This window comes from Argiope bruennichi, chromosome 10, assembly GCF_947563725.1.
Source record: "Argiope bruennichi chromosome 10, qqArgBrue1.1, whole genome shotgun sequence".
NCBI lineage: Eukaryota > Metazoa > Arthropoda > Arachnida > Araneae > Araneidae > Argiope > Argiope bruennichi.
The window spans coordinates 37,734,030-37,761,653 of NC_079160.1; the positions used below are offsets into that span (position 1 = coordinate 37,734,030).

General features: G+C 28.5%; 1 protein-coding gene across 2 annotated transcripts in view; it reads left to right on the forward strand.

Moving 5' to 3' along the window:
• The window catches only part of LOC129987860 (6-phosphogluconate dehydrogenase, decarboxylating-like), a 46,843-nt gene that overhangs the window by 6,692 nt on the left and 12,527 nt on the right, over positions 1-27,624 (forward strand). Inside the window, exons 1-4 of one of the 2 annotated variants that reach the window (XM_056095820.1) lie at positions 1,309-1,528; positions 25,089-25,164; positions 25,277-25,421; positions 27,027-27,246. In XM_056095820.1, coding sequence (XP_055951795.1) covers positions 1,482-1,528; positions 25,089-25,164; positions 25,277-25,421; positions 27,027-27,246 — 488 coding nt within the window. In that variant the 5' untranslated portion in view covers positions 1,309-1,481. Of the gene's footprint in view, positions 1-1,308; positions 1,529-25,088; positions 25,165-25,276; positions 25,422-27,026; positions 27,247-27,624 lie in introns of those variants that run through there. The other variant, XM_056095821.1, reaches the window with a different exon arrangement.

The following is a 27,624-nucleotide window of genomic DNA, read 5'->3' on the forward strand; positions in this document are numbered from 1 at the left end:
AGATGCATTTTCATAGCAATGCATAAAAAAATATGATAAGATAAAAACTGTTATTTAAAAAAATAAAACTTTCAAGTTAGTCATAAATTTTTCCACCTTATTACAAAAGAAAATTATTAAAAACTCCATGTCATTGAATAGTCCGTTTTTAAATTTTTCTGAGACCAACAGATAGTGGAACTAATGATGGAGGAAAAAAAATATATATTGATTTTACAATTGTAATGAAAATGACGTCAACAACGGAAAAAGTTCAATGTATTTTTTAGTTCCATGAATTCAAAGCGGCTGTTACTGCTCAGTGTCAGTTTTAGGATTACAGAATTGGAATACTGCCTTGACATTTTTCGAGCTACCAAGTATTCTCACAACAAAATTTACTGATGTAAATGGTTTTATTAAAAAACTTAAGAAACGTCTTTACTTGGTATCAAAATAATTATATGCCAAATTATTATTATTATTTGTAAACAGAGCAAAATTTTCGTGACCAACTAGTATTTCACCGATCCTCTCAAATTTTGCAATACGAATTTAATTCCGATTTAGTAGGGTCTACCTCGCTTATGCATGCATGTCGTATCCGGTTATATAGATTCCTCAGTATCAGTTAACATTGACTATCTGCCACAAGGATATTATTAGAATATCTTAACTATGAAAATTATTCAAAATGGTCTTGCAGTCAATAAGTCAAAAAATTCTCAATAAGTTTTTAAAGTTGCGTTTCTAAAATAATTAAGAAGAAAAAGAAGATTCCTCGTAGCTGCTGCTTATCTTTTTTTGCCAGCTTAATCAAGTGTAATATCTGGGTGATCTATCTGATATGATAAAAATCAATTCTTGTGCTAACTTCCATTCAATAAAAGTGACCCAAAGCTATTTTAAGAAATTTTAAATCGATTACAGCATTTCAGTTTCAGAATTCTATTTAACAGGAACAACATTTGAATAGATTTTTTGATAGCCAGAATCCAGAAGAGGATAATATTCTGCTTATCAAAGCATCGATTTCTTTTTGTGGCATATCCTCTCCTATCTCGCCAGTATTCCGCCCAAGCCTCAGGTATTTTTCAATTGTTTAACCTGGCACCATCCAACAATAAAAACCTACTTCATCGTGTTCTATATTTTCTAGATAGTTGTGTCGGCTGAAAAGAAACTATCTGCTCGACTCCCAGCGTTGGAGTCTGACGAAAATGCACTGGAACAGGTTTCACTTTTAATTTAAACGCCTTTCAATCGGGGTCACCTACAGAAGTGAAATATTTCTCAATATTCTAAGCAGCGAGGCGACCGGGACTTGCGTTATACACACGACTGCAGCTGAAAGTTCAAGTTATCGGTAAAGGCTTTGCGCAATTGAACTTTTCGGTCGGTTGAGGTTCACTGCTTGTCAGGTCGGCAGATCGATTTTTGTCTCCCGTTGCCGTCTTGCTTTTGTATGTTTGTTGTGTCTGTTGGAATACGAATATTTAAGAATGGGGAATGCCTGTCAGCGAACAAGAAAATGGCAACCAGAGCCCGTGTAAGTTTCCACGATTGTCTTGGTTATTATTATTTATAGATGTGCAATTGTTGTTTCTTCCACTTATTCATTAAAGCTTTTAAGTGAAAATCAAAACCATTATTAGTGATTTATTTATTTGGAAATGAAATGGTAATAGTGTAGTCATAAAGGTTTACATGTTACCCTTAAGCTCTGAGAAATAGATTAAACACTGCCCCTTTCTGCTCAATTAGAGATTTCTTGTCGATGAAATTGGTATTATCGTGCCCTATTTGATCGGCGGCTGGAAAGAATTAAATATTTATTATTGCCAATTTATTGATTCTAATGTTAAGCTATTGACCAGAAAATACAGAAATATCAATTTCATCAAGTTGTTAAATGAGCAGCATAGAGACGTGTGTTTGTACTTATGATTATTTCAATAATAAGTGCCTTTTATGAACGAAATAGAAGTGAAGAAGCTTTAGTGTGGATTTTTCTATCCAAAAATAGTCGTAGGAAGAGCGTGATACAAATCCTTTAGAAAACAAGTGTTTGTTATAAAAAAAAATTTAAAAAAATATATCCGCCTGTGGGAAAAGTTTTTTACATTTTAAGATAAAACAGTTACGTGCATCTGTAAATAATTTATGGCCTTTCTTTTTATTTTTTTATTTTCTTTTAACACCATTTCCTCTATTTGAGAATAACTTAACGTGTATTCATTAATTTCACTTGTATTGTTTTGAAGCATGCAAGCGTGTATAAAAACACGCATTTTGTTTCTGTTCCTGGCTTTGACTCTTAACAATATGAGTTGGATAATATTTGCTTTTACTCATATTGCATTTTAGTGATATTGAAATGTGTTTTTATAGGTCTTATTGAATAATCTCTTATTTCTTCCTGAGTTGGCATAGATCCACTTAATGTTTATAATTTGCTTTTACGTAATCATATAATTGTTGATCAAAGATGCTTTAAAATCTGATACTTCTCGTGTCACTTATTTATGAGAAATATTTCTGCCGGCTATAAAAATAAAAAGGTGGATATAAAATCATGTTTTTTTGTGCCATCTCATTTACGTTTGCTATTACAATAAATATTCCCAAAAAAATTTTACGGATTTTTAAAATGTTTTCCTGATAACAATTAGAAATAAGTTGATATGAATCCCAGCATTGCGTTTTTGGCAAATTATATTTATGATAATTGTTTTGAGAAGTTGCTAGATACTTTCAGCTAGGGAACTCTGTCCTCTATTTGTTGACACTTGCCAATTCCTAGAAAGATTTCTATGCAAAACTGATAGCAACTTGGAGGATATTGCTCTTCCGAGCATTTTCATTGTAGGAACAATAATTATAATTGTGCATTACGGATCTCTTTTGTTGCTTTCACTTAAAAGCCTTTAAAACTTAAAAAAAATCATAAAAGACCAAAAAGGAAGAAAAATAGTTTCAAAATAAAAAAAAAATGGCAATTAATAATAATAATAAAATATTTCATTTAGTGTTTTCCAACCTTGTCTGAATTTGTGTTAAATCATTTATCACTTCTTATTTGCTTAGCGGTTTCTCCAAAGATCTGAAAATGCTACTTTATATTTTAAACTTACCACCTTTAGCGACCAGCCCATGCTCCAGGAACATTAGTTTTATTTAATTTTAATTAAATCTCTTATATATAACTAGATTTACAAGATTCTCCCAACAAAACAGCTTCAAATTGTGATAAGCATATAATAACTTTACATCTGTACAATTTATTGTGCAAATCAGCCTTCTTAATGGATATTCTCATAAAGAACATAATACTATTATAAACATATTTGCCTCATTAATCTATTTCAAATTGCATGTTGTCTTTCACGATAATGTCATTCCTCGTGCATTCTACACATATATTCAGACGAGAATTCTTTATTATCTTTTAATAATGGAAAAAAAATCACGCTATTTATTAAATATTTGACGGCACAATGAAAATGGTTTAAATTTTGAACTAATGCTAAACATTGTGCTTTTTTCTTTTTTTTTTTACAAATTTTAAATTTCTGGAAAGATTTGCACTGCGATTATTTTATCGTAAAGAAGACTTTTTAAAAATATTATTATTATTATTTTAGATTGTAAAGATGGTTTTGCGTAATAATGTTTTCGGAAGCTATGCTGAAAAAACGCTAAAATTCCGATTTATTTTTAATTATATCAAATTCTACTTAATATTTCAAAAAAAAAAAAGAATTGCTTCAAAATGCACATTTCTACCTTTCAAAGTATATATATGCCAAATTTAGCAGCTCTTGTTCAAAATGTCTTGTAGAGCGCAAACATGAGAGATTTCCAAACAGTTAACTTTATTTTCAATCTTTAGTCTCCTCAGTTGTATAGAAAGAGAATAAGGTAAGGCTGTAGAAAATCAACTCAATTTGTCTTTCACAATGAATCTCATGAAACTGTGTAAAGTAGCTGACAATGGAATTCGGGCACTTTCTTACTAGATTTTTAACGAACTTCTTTCACTCCCCGCCCCAAAATATTTATTTTTGCATCTTCGTGTAGTCGATCTATATATTAACCTCTTAACAGGTTTGTACTTTTTACCATCCAATAAGATGGACTTTCTGTTTCAGGAAAGTGGAATTTTACTTTGAGAATCCATAGAATACTTTTTGTGTTTGTTTATTGCGTATAATTTTTTGCATGGAATTATATCTTTCAATGATTTAATTTCAGCTTATAAATTTGAGAAGCGATAATTCAATGCCCGTATGACGTTCGGACATGATGATTAAGGGGTTAAGTTTGAAACCTTAGAAAATGTCCCTTTATCTTTGTATGAAGCATCAAGTGCGAAGAAATTTCACTTGATTCTTCATTAAGAGGGCAAAAATGGTTACAGTGCCGATTTTTTATTTTATTAGCTAATTTCATTGTTCTTACTCTTCTACCCATTGTGCTCAAATTTTAAATTTGTACCTTGAATATTTCATTAAAAGTGTTAATAAATTTTTATTTACACTTTTATGTACGATAATTAATGAAATAAATACTGCGCAAATAAAAATTAGAAGGGATTTCCCTTCCCCCTTCGTATTTGGTTTATCGTAATCATTATGTTTAAAATGCATGATTCTTTTTTTTTTCAGTTTAAATGAAGCTTTCAATCATTAATCATATGTGCTGAGAGCAAGAAAAATCATTATATATGTGTTGAGAGCGAGAAAAAAAAATCATTACTTATGTAGTGCTGAAACTTTGTATGCAATAGTGCTTTAGTAATATTGCATACAAAGCAATATCAGTGGCTTAAGTTTTTTATTTATTTATTTTTAATAAGGCTCTGCCAAATTTTCTCATTTTTCATTATCCATGCAAAAATGCTTTATGAACTTTAATATTAGGTGAGTCTTCGAATTCATAAGCAATTTGGTATAATGTATTTTATTGAAAACTACAAATATAATTCAAAGCAAACTATTTGAAAAATTCGTAGGTAATTTTTCGAAATCAATTTTTTAAGCGAACTGTAATTTCGACGAAAGAAACAAATCAAAATGTTTATTTTTAATTTTCTAAGTAATTATATTTGTGTATTAACATATAATAAATACCAAATTTTTTTTCAAAAATACTTAAAATTTTTTTTTTAATACTGGAAATTTTGATTCGTCTTCTTAAATTAATATACTTCTCCATATATTTGATTTTTATAATCGTTTCTCACTTGCTTGAAATGATAATCGCGCATATTGCGCTGTCTCTTTAAAAAACAAATCCTGTATCCATTAACACCACCTTAATAAGTTATGGTACAGTGATTGCTATATTATTTCCTTTTAGTAATAATTATATAGCTTTTGAATGACCTTCGTCTCTCTAGAAACAAGTATAAAATCTATTTTCCTTCCCTTTCCACCCTTCCACACTTTTTTTTTTATTGTGAAAAAATTATTTCTAATGAAAACATATATTCATTTTAACTTAATTAAAATCTATTTAAGAGACGAGAAATGGGGTTACATCTTTTCCATGATAAAAACTAGATATGACACATTTTTTGTATATCAAGTCTAGATCTTGAAAAGAATTCCTGAACTTTTATCAATATGATCGTTATTTCCTCTATCGTTAATTAAAAACCAAGTGCAGCTGTACTTAATAGAAGTGCTGTGCTTCTTAATATATGAAATTCTTTTTTTATATTAAATTCAGTTAAGATCACATTTTTTTTTCAAAATTGAATAAAATTTTTTGAAATTATGTGATTTATTTTTGAATTTGAGCACCTAACATGAATCCGCCCTTCTTGATATGTAAGATTTTTTAATTATCGATAATTTTAATTATTATTGGATTGAGGTATTTTTAAGTCTTACCTGTAGTAATTTATATTTGATACAGGAAATTTAAAATTAATTAAATTTTTTACATCACCTTATTTATGTCTTCAATATTTTAGAGAAATCAGATTTATTTATTTATTCATTTGAAATAATTGAAATTTATCATATTAAAGTAAAATGAACATACACATAATAAATAAGCATTTGCTTTGATTTCGGACTTAAAAAAAAAATGAAATTTATCATATTAACGCAAAATGAACATACACATAATAAATAAGCATTTGCTTTATTTCGAATTTAAAAAAAAAATGAAATTTATCATATTAACGTAAAATGAACATACACATAATAAATAAGCATTTGCTTTGATTTCGAACTTTTAAAAAAAAATGGGCGAAAGAATTTGGGGCCACGCATTCACTTCAGTTCACCGGACTTCGAGTTTGACTACTGAATTGTGTATAGTTCGCGCCTTCTCAGCATTAAAAACGCATTTCATAGTATGCACGTGCATTTGTCGCAAAATTTGAAAAATTATCAAATTCTTATTTCGGTTTATTTTTTAATTATTGGTTTAATTTTTTTTTTATTATTATTATTTCGGTTATAAATGTAGATTTTTGATTTACACAATCATGAATTATTAAGTGTATGAATATATTATTAATATAACTTTTGTATCGCTCTTTTCTTTTCGGATTCATTGGTGTACCATAATTCTTTTTAAAAAAATTAACATTTTAAAATAATTTTGATGCAAAGTTGTTTTGGTGTTAAATAAAATTCTTTAGGTCATTTCTTCGGCTCAATATCTCAGGGAAGTGTTTATACCAGGAAAAAAAAAAAAAAAACATTTATGGAATTCATTTATTCATCAAGTGTGTGTGGGGGGGGTGCGTGAATGTCAACTTTTTTGTATCTCACAGGCAAAAATTATCTCTGGAAAACCTTCTAAAAATTCATTTGTTCGACTAGCATTTCATAATTATCTTATTTTTTTGTTCGTAATCATTATTCACCGTAGTTAAATTTATTTTTTAGATATAGAAACTCTTTACACTTGGTCACCATGACTTCATGTTAGGTCATGGTGACCAACGTTTGATGTGGCGAATCCCTGACACTTCACTGGGATTCTTTATCATGAATTAGCGAAAATACTTAAGACAGTTACTTAAACATTTATTATCGTGGCAAACAGTTGCATTTAATTTAATTATCATTTACGTTATTTTAATTTATCATTTAATGATACCTCATATTTCTATTTCTTGTTTTCTAGTAGTATTTTATTTGCAACCGAGATAAATTTGTCATGCATAAATGTAGGAGCAGAATTTCATTAAATCAAAGAAAAGAATGCAGGTATTAAAAGTTTAAAAAATAATACTTAGCAGTAATTTAAGCTTCCCTTCTCTTTTCGTAGACCGTTTTCTTATCTATGTATCGTATGCTATCATACGACAATCACGCCACTAAGCATCCATCCTTGATATCAAATAATGCATCATTACTTTTGACTTTTTGCTGATCTGTTGTTTAAATCGGGCAAGCAAGGATATTTCTTTTTTCTTTTACCATTTGTGGTACAGATAAACAAATATTTTTGTTCTTGTGTCATGCTTTGGCGTTGTGAGTTTTACTTAATTAATGAGGGTTTTTTTTAAGTCTTTCTTGTTTACATTTTCTACGACCAAGAAACTGTTCAGATTATAGGTTCCTTGTTCCATCTGTATTTTCCCAAAACAATACAATAGAAAATACTTTATGAATCGCTGTTATAGGTTTTAATAACAAAGAAATGTTTTGTTTCTTAATGTAACATAACTTTTCAGACACTTTGAAAATTCGTAAATTATGGAAACAAATTAGGATCCTTTTTTTTTTTAATTCATATAATTTAGTTTTTGAGAAAAAAATTTGCATCCTTAAAAGCAATTGCAAATGTATAATTTTCAAATAATTATTAAATTATCATGATACTAACACACACACACATTATATATATATATATATACTTAAACTTTATAGCAAATCCATGTTGTGAGAAATAATGCTTATTTGTCATATATTTTGTAGTTTTCTTTCCCTACATGGCGTTTTTATTTATTTCATATATTATTATTTTTTATTATTTGTATTAACAATACCAGAAATTGTATTTGCCACAAATAAATACAGTTAATTTTAAAATTATTATATTGAATGGAAAGATACGGTTTTTATAGGGTACAAATGGTACAGATTGTCGTTTTCACGAATTTGAAGGACTGTCAGTTAGTTTGAAAATAAAAGATCCTAAAATATTTCTAATCCTTTTTCTAAGGTCTATGATTGAATGCTGGGAAGCGATACAAAGAATTTGAATGTTCTAGATTAAATACTAATTTGTTTATCAAACACATATGCTAACAAATTTATATTATTTGAATGCGTGCGTATTTTTTGGAAAGCACGTTTTTAAATGTTTAATTTTATATTGTCTGATCTGTTGTCATTGTATGTCAGTATCAGTATCCATCTCCCTTTAGAGCTTGAATAACGCAGCTAAATGTGTTAAAATGTCTCCATTAAAAGAACAGTAAAAGTTGCTCGCCAGGAAGTATTAAACCGTTACTTCAAGGTTATTTCTCCGCTTTAGGTCAGTGAGCATTTCCCAAGCATCGTTTATTTCTGTGCTCTTGTTCCATACTTTGAGAAGAATTTGAACTCCTCATTACAATGTAATTTGTTTCGTGTGTGGGTGAATGACGTAGTTTCTGTAAAGCGAAAATCTATCGATATTTGATGAACAAAGCTGTGAGACTGCTTAATCCGTTGAATTTCACTTCCTTATTTGTTCACATTAGTTTCCTTAAGCATATAACGAACTTTTTAGAATAAGAAATATATTATTAAAACTTTACAGTTGTGATATTGGATGATTAATCTGCAATTTTATATTGTGTATGAAAAGGCATTAGGTATACTAAATCCATACATTCTAAGAGTATTAGGTACTTGGTATCAGTTTTTAGACTTGATTGATAAACTCCTCGACCTTATTTGTTTTTGTCGTGTTGCTATATCAATCTGAAACAAAGTATTTATCGATATAGTCTTCGCTGTTCTGTTTCGGTGATGCCCTAAATATGCGTGATATTTTTTTAACTATGTATATTTCATCCCCAGCTTCATGTAACGGTGCACATACCACTGAAAAATTCCGACCTACTTCTATACTAGTTATATCAGCAAATATTTTCTTTCCTCTTCTGACCCTTCCGTCAGTCACTGTCAAAACCAAAATACCGGCACATCGGTATCGGTACCTCTTCCGAAGAAATAAATCCCAATTATCAGTATTAGAACTACTAATCCCGGCGTACGTGCGATTATTAATACTCACCTAGCTCAGGAAATAAAATATGTTACTGTTTATATCAGTATTAGCATGTAGGTGGTACATTAAGACTGAGTATCAACAGTACCCTATTTATATATTTTAATTATGAATAAAAATTCTTCATTCCTAAAACATTTAATGGAAATTTTAAATGGTTATATATTTTTTATTCATTACAATGTTTCATCAGCTTTTCTCACTTATTTACTTGATTTCTTACTCATTCTTACAAAATGTACATCCTTGTTAATATTAGACACCTTTAAATTTATAGTATTATTAATTTCTACATATCTTAATATTAAATTTTAATGAAATCTAGATAATGATTCTTGACATAAAGCAATTTTATATCGTTTGAACAGAGATGGCTTATTTAAATTTAAAGATTAAAAGTTTTCTCAAATTTTTGTATGTTTCATTGTGTTTACTTTATTGTTTCAATACTGTCAAATTCAGGTAATTAAAAAAATTGTGAAAAATAATTAATTAAATGTGATTAAAGTATTGTGTAAATGTAATTACTCAATATTTACAATGTAAAAATGTAATTAAAAGATAGTGTGTGCTGCAATCTATGCAATCAAAATGTATTCTATTTGGCAATCTAGTAATTGGTTTAATCTAACAAAGAGAATTACGTCTTGAAATATATTTTTAAAAAATCATCACTATAAAGATGCATATAGCTTTCATAGTTATGCAACAAAATTTTTTAACTAATGTTCGTATCGTTGAATTGATATATGAGCATGAAGGAAAAAAAAAAAATGTTTTCAAATAAAATTAGTGGAAGAATAATGTACTTAGGGCTATTTTTTTTTGTGCCATATATATATATATATATATATATATATATAAACACTTCTTTATAAATTTTGAGTCATCAGGCAGAAAGTGAGACATAAAAATGTTATCCAACCTTGTAAATCTAATCCGAATTAATTAAAACAGTTATATAAATTTCTTTCAAACTTTTATAGAATGTTTATTATAATAATTTTTAAAAAATAATAATAAAGGCGGAAAATAATCTTGAAATCAAACAGTTAATATAAGTACTTTAAATGGCAATCTCTTTCTATTTTCATTTGTGCCCTGGTGATAAAGATAATTTTGAATAAAAATTATGTAGCATCGAAGTAATCTAATTTTAGAAACATATCTCCCCTGACAAGGACACATTTCCAGGACTAGAAATCTAGAACAGTCCTCGTTCACGTACTTCTTTTTGTTAATCGAATCTTTCACAGTATATCTATCGTAAGTTACGTTCATTGTCTTAACCGCTTAACTGTTTTGCCCGAGTGCCATACGTACATCGATTTATCGAATTCTGATAGTTGTAAGCAAATTACTTCGAATACATAGATAATTCAAGTATTCAATGGATTTCCATTTGAATCAATATAAGAAAATATTCCCAAAATAGAAGGTGTCATCTTATTAGATAGTATCGAAAAGAAAACAGTTAAGAGGTTAGGTGCGTCATGTGAGTATCGAATTCTCGTTTCTTTATGTATTTAGCTAATTTATAAGCTAAAATTAACCCTTTCTAGGGCCGTTGGAAGTATGCTTCCCACCAAATTTATCAATCTTTCTATGAAATTATGTTGGCATAAGTTCTGACAATCAAATTTGTGACTCACTAAGTTCTGACAGTCAGAAACTTAGATGCTTCAGTTCTTTATCTCAGACAAAATGATGTGTCTTGATTTGTTACTTAATTATTAATTAATCAAATTAAATTTATCTAATAAATTAAATAAATCTTTCCTTATTTTAATTTCAAGCCTAAAAATATTTTAACATATGACTAGAAAAAAATGGCCCTTTAAAGGGTTAAACCATTCAATGATACAATGCGAGATGCAAAAATAAACACTTCAAATATTTTATAGATTCGTAGATGAACCATTAGGTTGGTCAGGATCTTTACGAAATGAAAGTACTATCCAATTGCATGATAGAAAATAGGGGGGCGGGGGATTAAGGGTTCAATCGGTTATCAGTTCCATTGAGCTACGCGAACTTTTCCCCAATGTTAAATCTGTTATTTCTTATTAAAATTAAAATATTGTCATTTTTTAGAACTTACAGCAAGTCCAGAGAATAATTAACCTTTTCACTCCGAAATATAATTCGATGCATAATTGTTCACCTAACACAAGGACTTGTTTATTGCCTCGAAAATAAAAATATATAATTGTTTTAAGTTGAATTCAAATTAATCTGTTCAAATTAATCTGTTTCATCTTACCATTCTAAAGGTATTTTTTGAAAAAAAAAATAAATAAAACATCAAAATGGTGAACCATCTTAAAGGGTGCCTAAAAGGAGACATCGGAGAGCGTAGGTTTAATGTATCTATTGTTTTATATTTACTTGTGAAATGCACAACTTCGTTCTGAGTTTTCAAAAATTAGCCGCTTTTGGCGATCAGATAATTTATTGGAATATTAGTTGTGTTTACTTCCAATTAAATATGTTACACTTAACTAAATTTCCATGACATCATAATATTATTTAAAAAATGGTCTGCCTTTCGCGATACTAAAACTTCACTTTTATATTAGTCTTGTAAACTGCATAGATATTAAACTCTTCTTCTTATCTTTCAACTTTGGGTGAAAATCACGCGATTAAATATTTGTCAGAACAATGCAAACAGGTCGAAGTTCACTTCAGCATTGGAAATTAGGCAAAATAATAATAGTAAGTGCAAATATCCAGAAAAAATTTGTTCGATAGTTAAATTGGTAGCATTAAAAAATAATTTAAATTTAAAAAAAAAAACTCTGAAAATTATTTTTGTGCAATTATATTTTTTATAGTGAATAGATGCCAATATTTTACTAAATTTTTAATTAATTAAACTTTTAAAAAATAGCTCCGAGATAGCCATTTCCTTTTTCCAGAGTGTACATTTGTGCCAAATTTGGTACTTCTAAATTTAATGGTCTTCTCTGTAGAGCGCCAATACATACACTTACATTCATCTTTATAAGAAGTAGAGACAATCATGAATTCGATATATCTGAATCTATATTTCAAAAATTTATTTTCATATCCTTTTGATATCTAAACACCCTGTGATTTTGTGTGTGTGTGAGAAATATGTAATTCTAAAAGAAACTACTAAACTGACTTATTTAAAATATCAACTTCAACTTATTTCACTAATTGAAAGCAATATCAAACATTCTTTTCGGAACTGAACATTTTACAATTTCCTGTTGAAATTATGTGAGACAGTTTGAAACCAGTTAATACACATTTTTGCTAGAACAAACCTATTCAAAATTAGCTATCAATGTTCTTTTAAAGAAAATGATTATATTTAGCAAATAATTGATTTCCTGTACTGCAAACATAATCAGATCGTTTTAAAATCACTATCGTGACTATCATATTTAACCATCTGACCTATCTGTACGCGTATATATGCATGCGATGGAAAACCGTGTGAAAAATCATATTTGCTGATCGAAATCGTGTTTTGGCGAACTGTGTCCCGCTGCAGAACCAATGCAATCAAGCAGGTGTCTGTCATTAGTTAATAATTCCATTAGTTGTCCGTTCGTTTAACACTCACTTTCAAATGTGGGTCAGGTGAGGGAAGGAGTGAAATGAATGGTGTGATTCTTTCGAGAACGTGTCCCGAATTTCAAAATGAGTAATTGTCAGTGTCTCGAGGGTTGCGGCATCTTAATTTTCCGTCAGTCAAGAGTTATGTCAAGATGGGCGCGTGCTCATAACAGCTGTTCAGGGAAAAAGTTTACTTTGCAATTAGTCAGGGCGTTGGAGTTATTGCAGGCTTTGCAACGGAAGTGGTTGTAGAATTTGGATCAGGTGAAGGTAGATAGACCCTCGTATCTGAAGGTTCATTTGTTTTGCAATCTATCCTTCAAATATGAATTGTTAGCATTTTTGACAACTGTGATAATTAGGGAACATAAATATTTTTGGGGGGAGGGGGACGAACATAGAGAGACTATTTTAGGAAAGAGATGTAGTATAAGACAGAAATCCCATAATGCAAAGGATTACCTTTATTTAAAAAACAAAGGGGAAAAGATGTCTGGTTGCAGAATTTGGATCAGGTGAAGGTAGATAGACCCTCGTATCTGAAGGCTCATTTGTTTTGCAATCTATCCTTCAAATATGAACTGTTAGCATTTTTGACGACTGTGAAAATTAGGGAACATAAATAATTTTTTTTTTGGGGGGACAAGCATAGAGAGACTATTTTAGGAAAGAGATGTAGTATAAGACGGAAATCCCATAATGCAAAGGATTACCTTTATTCAAAAAACAAAGGGGAAAGGTCTGAAATAAGTAAATATAAAATCGGATAAAAATCAGCATTTTAAGGGAGGAGAATGAAATACACTACGTTGTTTGCAAATATTTTTAAAGTTTGCGAGCTTTTACATTTCTATTAAAAGTATTAAATGCAAATAAAAGTTTTCTGTACTTTAAACTATGTATTCCATTGAATGTATTTTTTTATAAGCTTACATTTAAATTGTTTCATGTTTATAAAAACGAATTTTTCTAATCGATTTTTCACTTTTTTCTGATGAGCTAGCTTTTTCTAACGAGCTTCATTATTTATTACTTTCATAACTCAAATATCAATTTACAATCAATTTAAATTTCGAATTTATATAAAGGATTCCAGTTGGTAGTAAAATAGGGAAAACATTTATTGAAAGATCAGTTATATGATATAGGTAATTGATTTCATGTATCAAATAAATGCTTTAAATTCTAGAATTCTAGTTTTTCTCAAAAATAATCCTTGTATTGTATATGATCTGTAATTCAGTTTTGAAGTTGGCATAGCGAACTACTCAAAGTACAGTTTAAAGTAGTAAACCAGAAATCCAAAAGTGATGGCTGATTCTTAATTGCATTATTAAATCCATAATAAGAAGAAATACAGTTCTGTTTTTTTTCCCTATAAATTTTGTTAAATAAATTTTTTTTTAAATTAAGAGACATTTATATAATTGAGAAGATATGTGAAAAAAGTGCATAAGCACTAGAAAACTTGGAATTTCAAAATTTCAAAATTCTCGGAGGGTATTCATTGTATTTCTAGAGACTTTTTCACAGAAATTTAAAAAATGTCCCTTATGAAGAAGAAGAGCTATGAATTGAATGCAAAATGCTATTTTTAACAAGGCAAATAACCTTTTACGATTGTAATCTAAATTCAAGGTAATTGTGTTGGGAGGCAAGATTCCAAGTATCAACCGGAACTCCTCATCTGTACATCCGTTGCCATTGTCAGGAAATTTTACTTTAAAAAACGTCTATACAGAAAATGATCCAAAGATAGAGAAAAATGGAAAGCAAAAAAGAGTATCACTTGGTCTCCATTTTATGTGATTGAAGAAGCTACATTGATGAATTTTTTAAATGTTTGTGTTTGGAGATAGTTTTAAATTCAAGTTTTTAATTCTAATGAGAACAGCTTTTTGTCCTGAAGATATGGGTTGATTTTTTTTTTTTTATTAATCTTTATTGTTAGTTTTGGATGATTATAAGGTGAATCGTTGTGTGATTTAGATTACTTTGCGGTTTTATCTTTTTATCTAAATTAAATTTTATTTCTTCAATTCTATTTAAAGGAATCAAATTAATAATAAATAAATTAAAAGTTTTAAATTATCGAAATATTTTCTTATTAAGTAAAATCTCATTGAAAAATGCTGCTAAAATGTAACCTGAATTTCGAAGTTTTTTGAGCGTGAAATTTATAGAGCGAATAAAATTATTACATAATTAGATTATCTATTAATTATATTTAATTAATAAATAATTATCAAATATAAGTAATTGTCTTTCTGAACCTCTATTTACTATACTTTTGAGGGGGGGGGAGCGGAAAGCTGGAATTTTAAACCGAGATAAAGTATAAAAACTGGTATATCTATCTCTGAATGTATATCTGTGGAACAGATGGAAAAAATATTTATTATAAATTGTGGAATTTCTAAGTTATTTCATCATTTTATTTGTATTTTTGTTCGTTAGAATAATATAATTCACATTACATCTTTTAGTTTCAACACTGTTATGTCATATTAAACATAGCTGATTGGTTGTGTTATTAGTAGTTAGCCATCTTTGGCGATCAACTGGTTCGCTAGAAATATTGGTTGTGTTTAATTTCAATTGCATTTCTTATGCATAACTTCATATTCATCGTTTTGGCAACAAAGTATTTTTAGGCATCAAATTTTGACAGACATCAGAACAACAGACAACCGTGTTATTTTAAATTTTAATCTTTATGCCTGTTTTATTTATTGCGACCATGAATCTTTCTATTGGGGTCAAAGTTACATCTTTAAAATCTTAAGTGTTCTGGATAATTTCACTTTCTTATTTCTTATGTACATTGTGCAGATAATTAATAAAATCTTTTTTCCTTAGCTTTCAGCAATGAAATAAAATAACACTTTTAAATCTTTGATGGAACAATGAAAAATAATTTAAATTGCATTATAATAATGAAATCTATAGTAATAATTATTGTTAAAATTAATGCAAAAAAAACTTTTTTTTAATTTTAAAAATTCAGAATTGATATGATCAAAAAAAGACTATTTTTTTTAAATTTTGAAAAGCCATACAGATAAGTTTCGCGCAATATTGTTTTCGGAAATTATCGCTGAAAAAACAGCAAAATCTCGCTTAATTTTTAATTAAGATTTCAACAAAATATTTCCGAGATGCTAATTCTCACCTTCCAAAAGTATATCTGTGCCAAATTTTGGTAGCTTTAGCTCTAGATCTGAGGTCTGTCGTGTTGAGCGCCAAGGAAACATACCTACACATTATCCTTTATTATCAGTAGAGATTACTGTTTGCTATCTACTTAAAAGATTCTTTTGTCTCTTTTGATCTAAAGATTTTCATTTTATAACAACGCTTTATGTTTCTGCTCTTAATGTACGTTAAATCTACTGTAAATAAAAGTTTATAATGCGATCCATTTAGGTACTGAAATCTATTGACAGAGTTATTTATCATCACAGAGTTACGATAATATTAATATGCTGTAGTGTGCTTTTTCGAATGGCGTAAGCTTTTATTTACTTTTGTTCACTTTCCATCATCCGGAATATTTTGGAAAGGGGAAAAAAAATCGTTTGCCAGTATAAAGCATCCGCACATTTCCCATCTTTAAAAAATAGATCTGCTGCATTCGCAATGTATTTATAGACGGCTTAAGAACTCCAGGATGTCCACACGTATACTATAAATAAACGCAGTTCAATATTTTTCGGTAAAGTATAGATAGTCTATTTTGTAAATTGACCTAACAATTGTTTGATAGATTTATCAATTCTAAAATAGGAATATTAAGCCTAATATTTGTTAAGCTTTATATCCCAAAAATATTTCAGTTGAAATTTTTCCTATATCATTTGAAATGAACTTTTTTTTTTTTTTTTTTTTTTTTTTTTTTTTTTTTTTTTAAGGGAAAATATTTAATTGCCAAATTAGATAAAAAGAGCTGAAAGCATACGTTTTGAATTTTTTTCATTCTTTTTACTTTTCATTTTTAAACTACTCCAGAAAGCAACATTCTGGTTTTGAAATAAAAGGAAACAACAAATCTTTGTTATTAAAATTCAAATTCTGTTATTCTTTTCAGTTAGTTCTGAACCAAACCGGAAATTTTTAGAAAGGAAAAAAAATTCTTAATAGAGTTATGGCCTTATTTTGTGCAATACACTTTTAACCGAAGTTCTTAAGAAGTTCGATTAAAACTGAAGATTACTGAAAAGTTTCGATTATTGAGACATAAGTTAAATAGTCAACTCCCTACATTTTTCCAACATGTCACTTATTGACAGACATTCTAGAAATTCGTTTTATCAGTTTAACTGATTCAATCTATTTATTTTATTCAATTTTTCCTCCACAGGTGAATTGTCGCACCATCCATCAAAAAGATAAACTGGTATCGATAAATTGAACTGTTTCTTTGTACAATCAGTTTCCAAATATATAACTGTCACAAGTCATTGAAAGTATAGATATTTTTATATCAACCAATATTTTACAATTTACTAATTTTTTTACTTTTCGACCTTCGTTACAAACACTATTATAATTCCAAGACAATAGGAGGAGATTGTTGCAGCTTTTTTATAATTTCTACAAATAATTATGGAAAATATTTGCTTTGTGTGTATGTGTTGGCTCTCTACAGGATAGATGGTTTGACATACATACCACATCTGGCATAAATATACTTGAAAATAAAGTATGCACCTTGGGGCGTTTTTTGAACTTTGATTTGTTAAAAAAAAATTAAGCGAGTTTTAATCGTTTCCTTGCTATAATTTCTAAAAAATATCATTGCACAATATTGATTTTTGCATCATTTTAAAATTAACAAAAAGTCTTTTTATTGATAACGGTTGAATTGCCGTGCAGTGTTTTCCCATAAAATCTCTATAAATATATACAAACAGATCGCAAAAGTATAATAAACAATTATGGTGGCGGGAAAATTTTCTTGTGATCGTCTGGACGACTTCATTTTCATTTCATCAGAAATTCTTTTACGTTGGGTGCCAATGTGGTGGCGGGAAACTTTTCTTGTGATGGTCGGGACGACTTCACATTCGTTTCCTCACAAATTCGTCCCACTTTCGACGCCAATGTGGCGGTATGTAGATTATTATGATCCATGCAGGAAGCAACAGGACGAATGTTTTTAGGAACATTTCTTTTAATAATCACATTCACACACTAAACAAACACAAAGACAAGACATTCACGCGCGCGGCTTCACAGTCCAGCATCACATCTCATTCTCATTAAAATCGCAATGCACTATGGAATGGCCTAATCAGGCATCGCCATCTAATATCCAAAAGAGAAGATAAGAGTAATGCAACTGCTACACAATAAAATTTGATTAAAAAGCGGAAAAAATGGAATAACGAAGAAAACTGCTTAAATGTATGAATAAAAAGAAGGGAGGATTTAAAGCACAGACGATGCGAATGCTGAAATTTAAGCCATGCTATGCAAATAAATCATAAATCTATAATAAAGATAAAAACAAAATGTAAAAGTGAATTAAGGCGATCAGCACATTGACTGCTTATGGGGAGATAAAATCAAGACGAACTGCAAAAGGAATTAAAATATTTTCTACAAACAGTATCGAAAAATTAAATGAAAAGATTCAGTGTTCACTTCAAATTTTAAAACTGACTTATGTGGGTATATATAATTTTCAACGTTACATTCATTGGTGCAATTAAACCATTTTATTTGTGTCATCTAATATTTAATTGCATGATTTTCTTCCTTTGTTGAAAGTTAAGGAAGAAAGATTCTTGCAAATTACATAACTGCAGAAGACAGCGTGCAATTTGAAATAGATTAAACAGACAGTTAACTTTAGTAATGAAAGGAAATGATGACGAAAAACTTGAGTACATATATATATAATATTTTCATTCGATTCGAAAACTCGCTGCCGGCATCTAATCTCTTTTCTCACGTGTTGATCCGATGAACTCACTCGTTTTCCGACACCCTGATTACGTGATTCGAAAGAACAAAAACGTGAACATATTTGTAAGAGCGTGAAACATATCGAATGATTTGATCCTTAAATCCGAGTCATCTCTATTTTAAGATAACGCGATTGCTGTAATCGTTCGATAGTATTTGTGTCACAGAGCAAGAATTAGAAAAAAATTGAAAAAGATTTCTTAACAAGTTCACATGCACTTAAATCTTTCAGCATTCGTTTTAATTGTGATGATGTGAAATGATATAATGAATAAACATTCATATTTATTAGCTATGTTATCATGCTTCTCATTCTTCGTACGTTTAAATTTTTTAGAATTATTTAGATCTTAGAAAATTTACACAAATGGCTATCAATTTTATTTAGCGTGTGTGTCATAAGTGTGCCGTTTCTATAATATCTATATCCAATAGGTTTTATCCCTTAATTGGTTTAATTTCTATTTTATTTAATTAATGCATGTCAGCTATTTTTGGAATGTTTTGCCACTTTGGATTTAAAGTATTCCATAGATACAAATGAGAATCCATATAAGAGCTGGAGATATTTTTGTGTTAAATTTTAATATTAATAAATTATTTAATTATTGTATAAAAATGGATAAATAGGTGCACACGACGTACGTCCAAACCGATTTAAGGATTAATAAATACATTGCCTATTTTTGCAATTCATCAAAATGCTGGTTCATATATTTAAGTATCTGCTATCCTGCTTACCCAGTCAATTATCCTTCTCCTCCTTGCAGTAATATTCATATATTTAAGTATCTGCTATCCTGCTTACTCACTCAATTATCCTTCTTCTTACAGTAATATTCATATATTTAAGTATCTGCTATCCTGCTTACTCAGTCAATTATCTTTCTCCTCCTTACAGTAATATCCATATATTTAAGTATCTGCTATTCTGCTTACCCAGTCAATTATCCTTCTCCTCCTTGCAGTAATATTCATATATTTAAATATCTGCTATCCTGCTTACCCAGTCAATTATCCTTCTCCTTACAGTAATCATATATTTAAGTATCTGCTATCCTGCTTACCCAGTCAATTATCCTTCTCCTCCTTACAGTAATATTCATATATTTAAGTATCTGCTATCCTGCTTACCCAGTCAATTATTCTTCTGCTTCTTGCAGTAATAATTGTAATTACATTATCCTTGAAATGTATGAAAGAATATAAATAATTAATACTACGGTATTTGGTATTGTACCTTTTTGATTACTTTTATTTATTTACCTATTTTAGAGCACGGTATTTAATTTTTCTATATACAGTAATTATTCTTATTTGCTCAATAATTAGTTTTTGGAATATTTTGTCTTTTCTTCGTCTTTTTGTTCTTCCGCATCCTTAGACCCTAACCATCTTACCCTGAATAACATGAAAGTCATATATCAGATATTCCATCCTGCCATGACGTTATTATAAATTGACTTAAATCCATTACTGATTTACAGCTAATTTAAATCCATTGTACTTAAAATAGCAAGCCACTCCTTTATAGAATTATTTCCAATCTATTCGTAAGCATTGCATATAAATAGCCTTATGCTGAAGAATTTAAAATTGATTAGGGCCCATAGGTGTTGAAAACGAAGAATGCTAGGAATTTCTTATCGTTTATCGGATGCAAGAATCTGGTATATTTAGAAAGACTTTTAGGAATTTTATCAGGAGAGGCCCAACATAAGCAAAGTTGTTCTCACTGATTTCTTTTTTCCCCCTCTTTTTTCTGTTTTTGCCGCCAGTTTTTAATTTTACTTGTTGCGGTTTCTTTCTTTTTTTTCTGCCAGTTGAAACTGCAATTTGGGTGCCATTTTGTCTTTATAGCAATGATATAATCCAAATTAAACATTATATGGTTGTCCTCTGAAATTTTGGCGATAAATTTTTATCCTATTACTATTACTATGGAATGTTACTATGAGTTGGGTTTTGTTAAAATTACTTTAGCTGATATTGCTTGAAAACAACCGAATTATGATTTACTTTATTTTGAAATATGAAAATAAGTGCTGCAGTTTTCATCAAATAAATGCTATATTAAAAAGTTTTTTTTTGTTGTTGTTTTTTTTACAAAATATTTTTATCTTAGTTTTGAGTAATCCTTATCTAATCCTTAATACCATAAGGCAAGGCATCAGGTTTCAGTAAATTCTGCGACCGTGAATTTCAATTGCCACCTTGAAATAATAACAATCCTCATTATACTGTTATAAAGTCCATGATAGGAAAAATTCGAAAATGCAAACGATCTTCTACCGGTGGCATTGAATGTTTTTCTTGTTTTGTCCGTCCACCATTAACTGTGGTTAGAAGCAAAAATAGAAGAAAAAAATATCCCAGACAGTTTAAGGTAATTACGTTTGAAAAGTTTTTCAAGGTCTTTGTCGGTACTTTGTTTCGGAACATGATTAGATTATTTACAGACAAGTTATGCTGACAAGTCAAAGGTATTCGTGACCATTTAAAACTTGTCTCTAGACAAACATAGGTCAAAATATAAGATACCTGTATAAATATACTGTTCAGAGACAGAATGTACGAACGTGATTTTTCCATTGTTTATTTTGAAATTGTTATTGTCCTTAAAATCTGCTATTACGATGTAATAGCATAAAATTAATAAATTGAGATTGTAAGTCTTAATAAGCTGCATATTATGAAAATAATGTTTGGAATAAAATTTTTAAATTGAGAAAACTCCCTCTAAAATTTGGCTTATCTTATTATTAAAAAAAAAAAACGTCAATTTTCCGAATTTTTTGTTACTTTCTCGCGCACGAAGTGTTTTAACCCTTTAAAGGGCCATTTTTTTTCTAGTCATATTATGTTTAAATATTTTTAGGCTTGAAATTAGAATAAGAAAAGGGATTCATTTTGCTTATTCGGTAAATTCGATTTAATTAATTAATTTGGTTAATTAATAATTAAGTAACAAATCAAGACACATCATTTTGTGTAAGATAAAGAACTGAAGCATCTAAGTTTCTGTCTTTCTAAAAAAAATTTGTCAGCACTTATGCCAACCTACATAAATTCATACGAAGATTGATAAATTTGGTGAGAAGCATACTTCCCACGGCCCTAGTTGGCGCAGCATAGCTAAATATGGCTCTTGCGCCAAAAAGTACCAACCAACATCCCACGGCCCTAGAAAGAGTTAAGATAAATTATTATAATCGCCAAAATTTCATTCAGATTTTGATGAATCTTTACATTTCAGATCTTCCTGAGTCAGAGAGAAAGAAAAAAAAATTTAAGTGATATCTATCTGTCTCCCGATTTGTGAACACGATAACACAAAAACCAACGAGCTATAGGCATGAAATTTGGTATATGATCTTCACATTAAAATTTCAGTTTTCAATTTTGATGAAATCCGTCTGCTGAAGGTTTGTGTGTTCGTCAATCTGAGTCCATACGAGCACGATTATTCGAAAATGCAGGTATCTTAATCGGTAAAAGTAGTTAATATGCAATTTTACTTCTAGATTTGTTGATCTTATAAAATTATGAATCAAATCCATTTATTGATTGACCGTCTGCTGGTCTTACTTTCATATGCATATAAATGTGAGTACTCAAAAACACAACGATTTAGATGAACGATTATTATTATTATTATTATTTTGTGAACTAAAAAAATGTCTGGTTCTGTAGAGGGGGAGTGCTCTTAAATTTTCTGTTTTGTTTAAAGTCTGAAAATTGACTAAATCTATTATTTATGGAAAATTTCAACATTTTAATGTTTAAATTTAAAAGCTTCATAAAATTTTAGATTTTTTTTTTTTTTTTTTTTTTTACTATTATAAAAAGTCTAAATTAAAACTTTTTTTTTTTTTTTTTTTTTGTATCCTCGAAATATCAATTTCGGAAACATCACATAACAGAATGATTACATAGTAAATATATTTTCAGTAAATTTGTGCAGCTTAAATGGAATTCATGTCTGAAAATTCAAAGGGAAAAAAATTGAGAAATATCAAATTATTAAAGTTAACTTAAATCTGAATTATAACTTGAATTTTATTTTTTTATACTTAAAAAGAATTTTAGTCCTACAATATGCGGGATTTTTTTTTTTTTTTTTTTTTTTTGTAAATTAATGATGCATTTTTAGACATCAAATATTTCCCTTCGCATCTTGATCTACCAAAACTGACTCCGTGATTGAATTTGCTACCTTCAAGTTTGTAAAAGAAAAACAAAAACTTGCATTTAAGTAATACTTTGATTACTTGTATTTGTCCTTGAAACTGTCTTTTATGATTTCTCATCGCGGAAATGCCGGTACATACTGACAAAGGAAACAGGAAAACCTGAAATTCTTATATTTTTTTTTTTTTTTCATGTCACTGCCTTTTATGACGGTGAGCATCCGTGTTGCCTGATTTTAATAGTAACAAAGTATAGGGTACTGATGGTTAATGCGTGCGGAAGAAATTGCAGAAAAAGAAGGGGAGAAAAAAAGGAAAAACCCTAGTGAAATTATTTTTTCTGAAGTCTTTCTATGAATGGATGTCTGTCCGCCATTTTGAAAATGGTGTTTGATGACAAACCTTGTATTGCGATAGTTACGTCTGAAAATTAATATTAATTCTGGAAAATGATATTCATAATAAGTATTACATTTTACAAATTGATAACTTTGTGAATTAAAAAAGATTATTGTTAGCATTTTACTGATAAATACGCTCTGACGCCGAGGAAATCACATTGTTAAAAGTATTACAAGTTTCTAGTGATTCTCCATTTGAAGGCAGTTTCACTTTTAGTTGAATCCTTTAAAACATATCACAATATATATATATATATATATAATATTGTCAATAGATTATTATTGTTGTTTAACATTAAAATGAATATGTATTGAATTTTTATATCTGTAAGAAAAACACTCAAACATATTAATAAATTTAAAAAAAGGGGGAAAACTAATATGTTGATATAGGGAACGGAGGAAGAAAATTGAAGATCATATTTATTTTAAAAAATTTTTTACGAATTCTTTTTAAATATTTATGTGCAGCATTTTTATATTTTTAGAAACGTGTTTAAAGTATATTTTAAACGACTAAAATTAAAAACACACACACACACACATTTTTGGAAAAAAATAAACATTGATTGCTAGAACATTTTTATAAAATTGAAATCTTGTTTATCGGAATACTGTTAATAAGAAAACCATCATACTAATCATTATTGGAACAAATATTTTCTCAAGCATGGTATGAATTTCTTGATTGATTATTGTACCAAATTCTTAGACATGCCACATGATACTTTATTAATGACATTTTTAAAAAAATCTAGCATTACTTTTTAGAAAGAATTTCATGCCAATCCATATTTTAATTGGTTTATATGAAGTAAGCGCGTTTACCTTTAAAACTGAATATTAAAATTTATTTTCTTGCACTGAAATTTGTACAAAAATAACCCGATGCATAATTGTAATAAAATATCTAAAAAATATTATTCAAAAAAAATTTTAACCAGAAATTTTGTGTTGCATTAACATAAAATATCATAAAAACAGCTGTAAAGAAAAGCTTGCTTTATCTATTGTTATATGCATTTTCACTCATTTATCCAGGGTCGGATTATTAAACAAGGAAACTAGTTAATTACCTAGGCGTTCCGAGAAATTTTAAATACGTTGTTTTCAGAGCAATAATTTTGTAATTTCGTTTCATTTATAAAAAATGAAATTAAAATCGAATGCAGTTTAAATTTATCTCTCTTCATTTTTTAAATTAGCTTGTAATGTGGTCTTTTTGTAATCTGTTGAATGATTCGCAAACTAATAGCTCTGTCAAACTTTGCATTAAAGTGTTTAAAAAATTTTAGTGTTAAAAAAAATTTATAGTTGTCTTAATAGTTTATTTAAAATTACTTATGAATTTAAATTCTTTTACTTGACATATTGATTTTTGAACATGAGCATTTTGAACATGACGATTTCCTTCTTAGTGGCCTGCTATAAAATTTGTCGTAATATTTGATACTTACAAACTGTTTATATAAGAGCTGAATTAAGTCCAATAAAATAAAATAGGAGACTTTAGACATTGAAGAGAGAAAAAAGACCCTTACAAGGCATAATCGAGTCCTAAGTTTATCTGAGACTAACTCACCATGCAATAATAAGTTTTATTCTTTTTTAATGATATAGGATTGCATTTGAAAAGAAATGTTAATTTTTTTATTATCATTTTTCTTAAAATTGAAATTATTTTTTAACAAGTACAATTTTTTTACAGAGCCGACATTGCACTGATTGGTCTTGCTGTGATGGGCCAGAATCTTATTCTGAACATGAATGATCATGGATTTGTCGTAAGCTATTATTCAAAATATTTTTTTTATTTTACTTTTTCCCTTGTTAAATTTTAATATAAGGAATATCTAATAGGGATTTTTGTATTTCATTTTTTATGTAATTTTTCAGGTCTGTGCCTTCAATCGAACGGTTGACAAAGTAGAAAAGTTTCTCGCCAATGAAGCCAAGGGTACCAAGGTGATTGGCGCCAAATCAATCGAAGAAATGGTGGCAAAACTCAAGAAACCCAGAAGAATCATGCTTTTGGTGAAAGGTGTGTTACTCAGTGGTCTAAATAAATATCTTTTTTTTTTTCTATTAATAAGAATATTATTTAATTTTTAATGGAAATTTATTTGAATTTTCATAATTTGCATTATTTTATGGAAAGTTTTAGTTTGAAATACAAAACGCCTTGGTGTATATTGTTTTAAAATTAACATTTTTCTTTTAGCAAAACATTTAAAAAATCATTCCTTTCTCATACAAATTTGTGATCGAAACTTTTCAAGGATTTAAAATGCCTCTTTAGAAATGCCTCTTTTATTTCCGATTTCCAAATATCAGCAGTGTAATGTAAATTTAAAAGAAAAATTTCCCTGTGTGATTAACCAGAGTATTTCTCATCCACCTAATTCAAATATAAAAGTAGAATATCAAGTACTATTTATCATTATATTTATTTCATAACGTATATTTGTGAATTTACAAAATGAAAAAAAAAAATCTTTTATTCATTTATAATCTTGAACTTTAATGAGAATTAATTTTGAACAAAAAGTATAAAAATATTAATATATAGATGAACGATAAGAAATATATAGCTATTGTATTTAACTTAAAAATTAATTACCACAAATTAATTTACTTTTTTTTTTCTAATTGTATCAATCTTTGTTATTATCAATCTCAAGATACATTCAAATATTTAGGTTCAGAATATTAACCATTGTTTTATCACATAAGTCCAACAACTCAATTATGCATATTTTGTACATATATATACTGTTACTTCATATAAATAAGCAGACAAGGAATTATCTTTAAATGACAGTTTTATTATTCTTTTTTCATGATCAGGCAGAATGTTTAATCTTTAGCTCTTATTAAGAGCTCTTTGTTAAATCCATAATCTAGAGCTCAAAGGACAAACTAAACATTGCTAAGCTGAAAGCAGAAAAAAGAGGAAATGGAAATGCACTCAGCTTATATAACTCCAAAAAGGAATTTTCTCAAAATCTTGATGTGCAAACATTTATTTTAGGTACATGTTTTCAATCCTGACATTGCAACTTAACATTAAGTAGTTAAAGTTACAGAAATAAGATCTTGAAAAGCATAGAAAAGTCTAAACCCTATGCAACTCAAAAATTTGATATAAATTTTAATTCAAGTGATTATAAAATATCTCATTCTAAGAATGCAGATAAATAGAATTGATTTCATATATATAACTCATTTTTTTTTTAAATATAACTCAGTAATAAGTTTCTAATCTACTATTTAGTTAGCTTTTATATTTTCAATCCATATATTTCCAGTCATAAATTGTGACTTGAATTGTTTCTAACAACTTTAATTTATTTGGTTCTCTATATCAAAGTTATAAATGTTATTACAAATTATAAATTCTCCCTTGTTTCATCTACCTTCAAGGAGGCAAAGCATTATAATTTGTAAATAATTTTCAACTATACATTTTCAAGTTTCTCAAATAAGGCATGTAAAACAATTATCTTAAATGTATTAATAATGCATATAAATTTAGAATAAAAACCGTTGAGACATATAAAATATTTTCTAATTTCAATTTAAACATTCACATCATTTACTGCCCTGACTAAATAAACTCTTTTTTTTTTCTATGCATGTGCAATAGCCGGTGATGCTGTTGATGGTTTCATTAAACAACTTGTTCCTCTGTTGGAACCTGGTGATATCATCATTGATGGTGGCAATTCCGAGTATACAGATTCGACTAGAAGGTGTAAGACTTTGAAAGAAAAAGGCATATTATTTGTGGGTTCTGGTGTCAGTGGAGGAGAAGAGGGTGCTAGATATGGTCCTTCACTGATGCCTGGTGGAGCAATTGAAGCATGGTAATTATAAATAATTTTAAATTGATCTCTTCTGTATTGTATACACATTGTTTATAAATCCAGGTTGCATGTAGTTTAACTTTGAGATGATTTAAAGTGATAATTTTAATTCATCTCTTTCAATTTACTTCAAGTCAACTTTACAAATTTTATTAATGAATGAAATTTTATTTGAGAGTAAAACCGTTAATTTTTTTATAATTATTTTTCTCATTTTTATCTTTGCTATGTTGCATCTTATCTCATTTTCATTTTTATTCATGTTATTTATTTAATTTATATATATATTATTTTACTAGTCATCTTTGGTGACTAACTAGTTCACTGGAAGTTTTGTTTATGTTTAATTTCAATTAAATATTTTAAATATAACTTAAA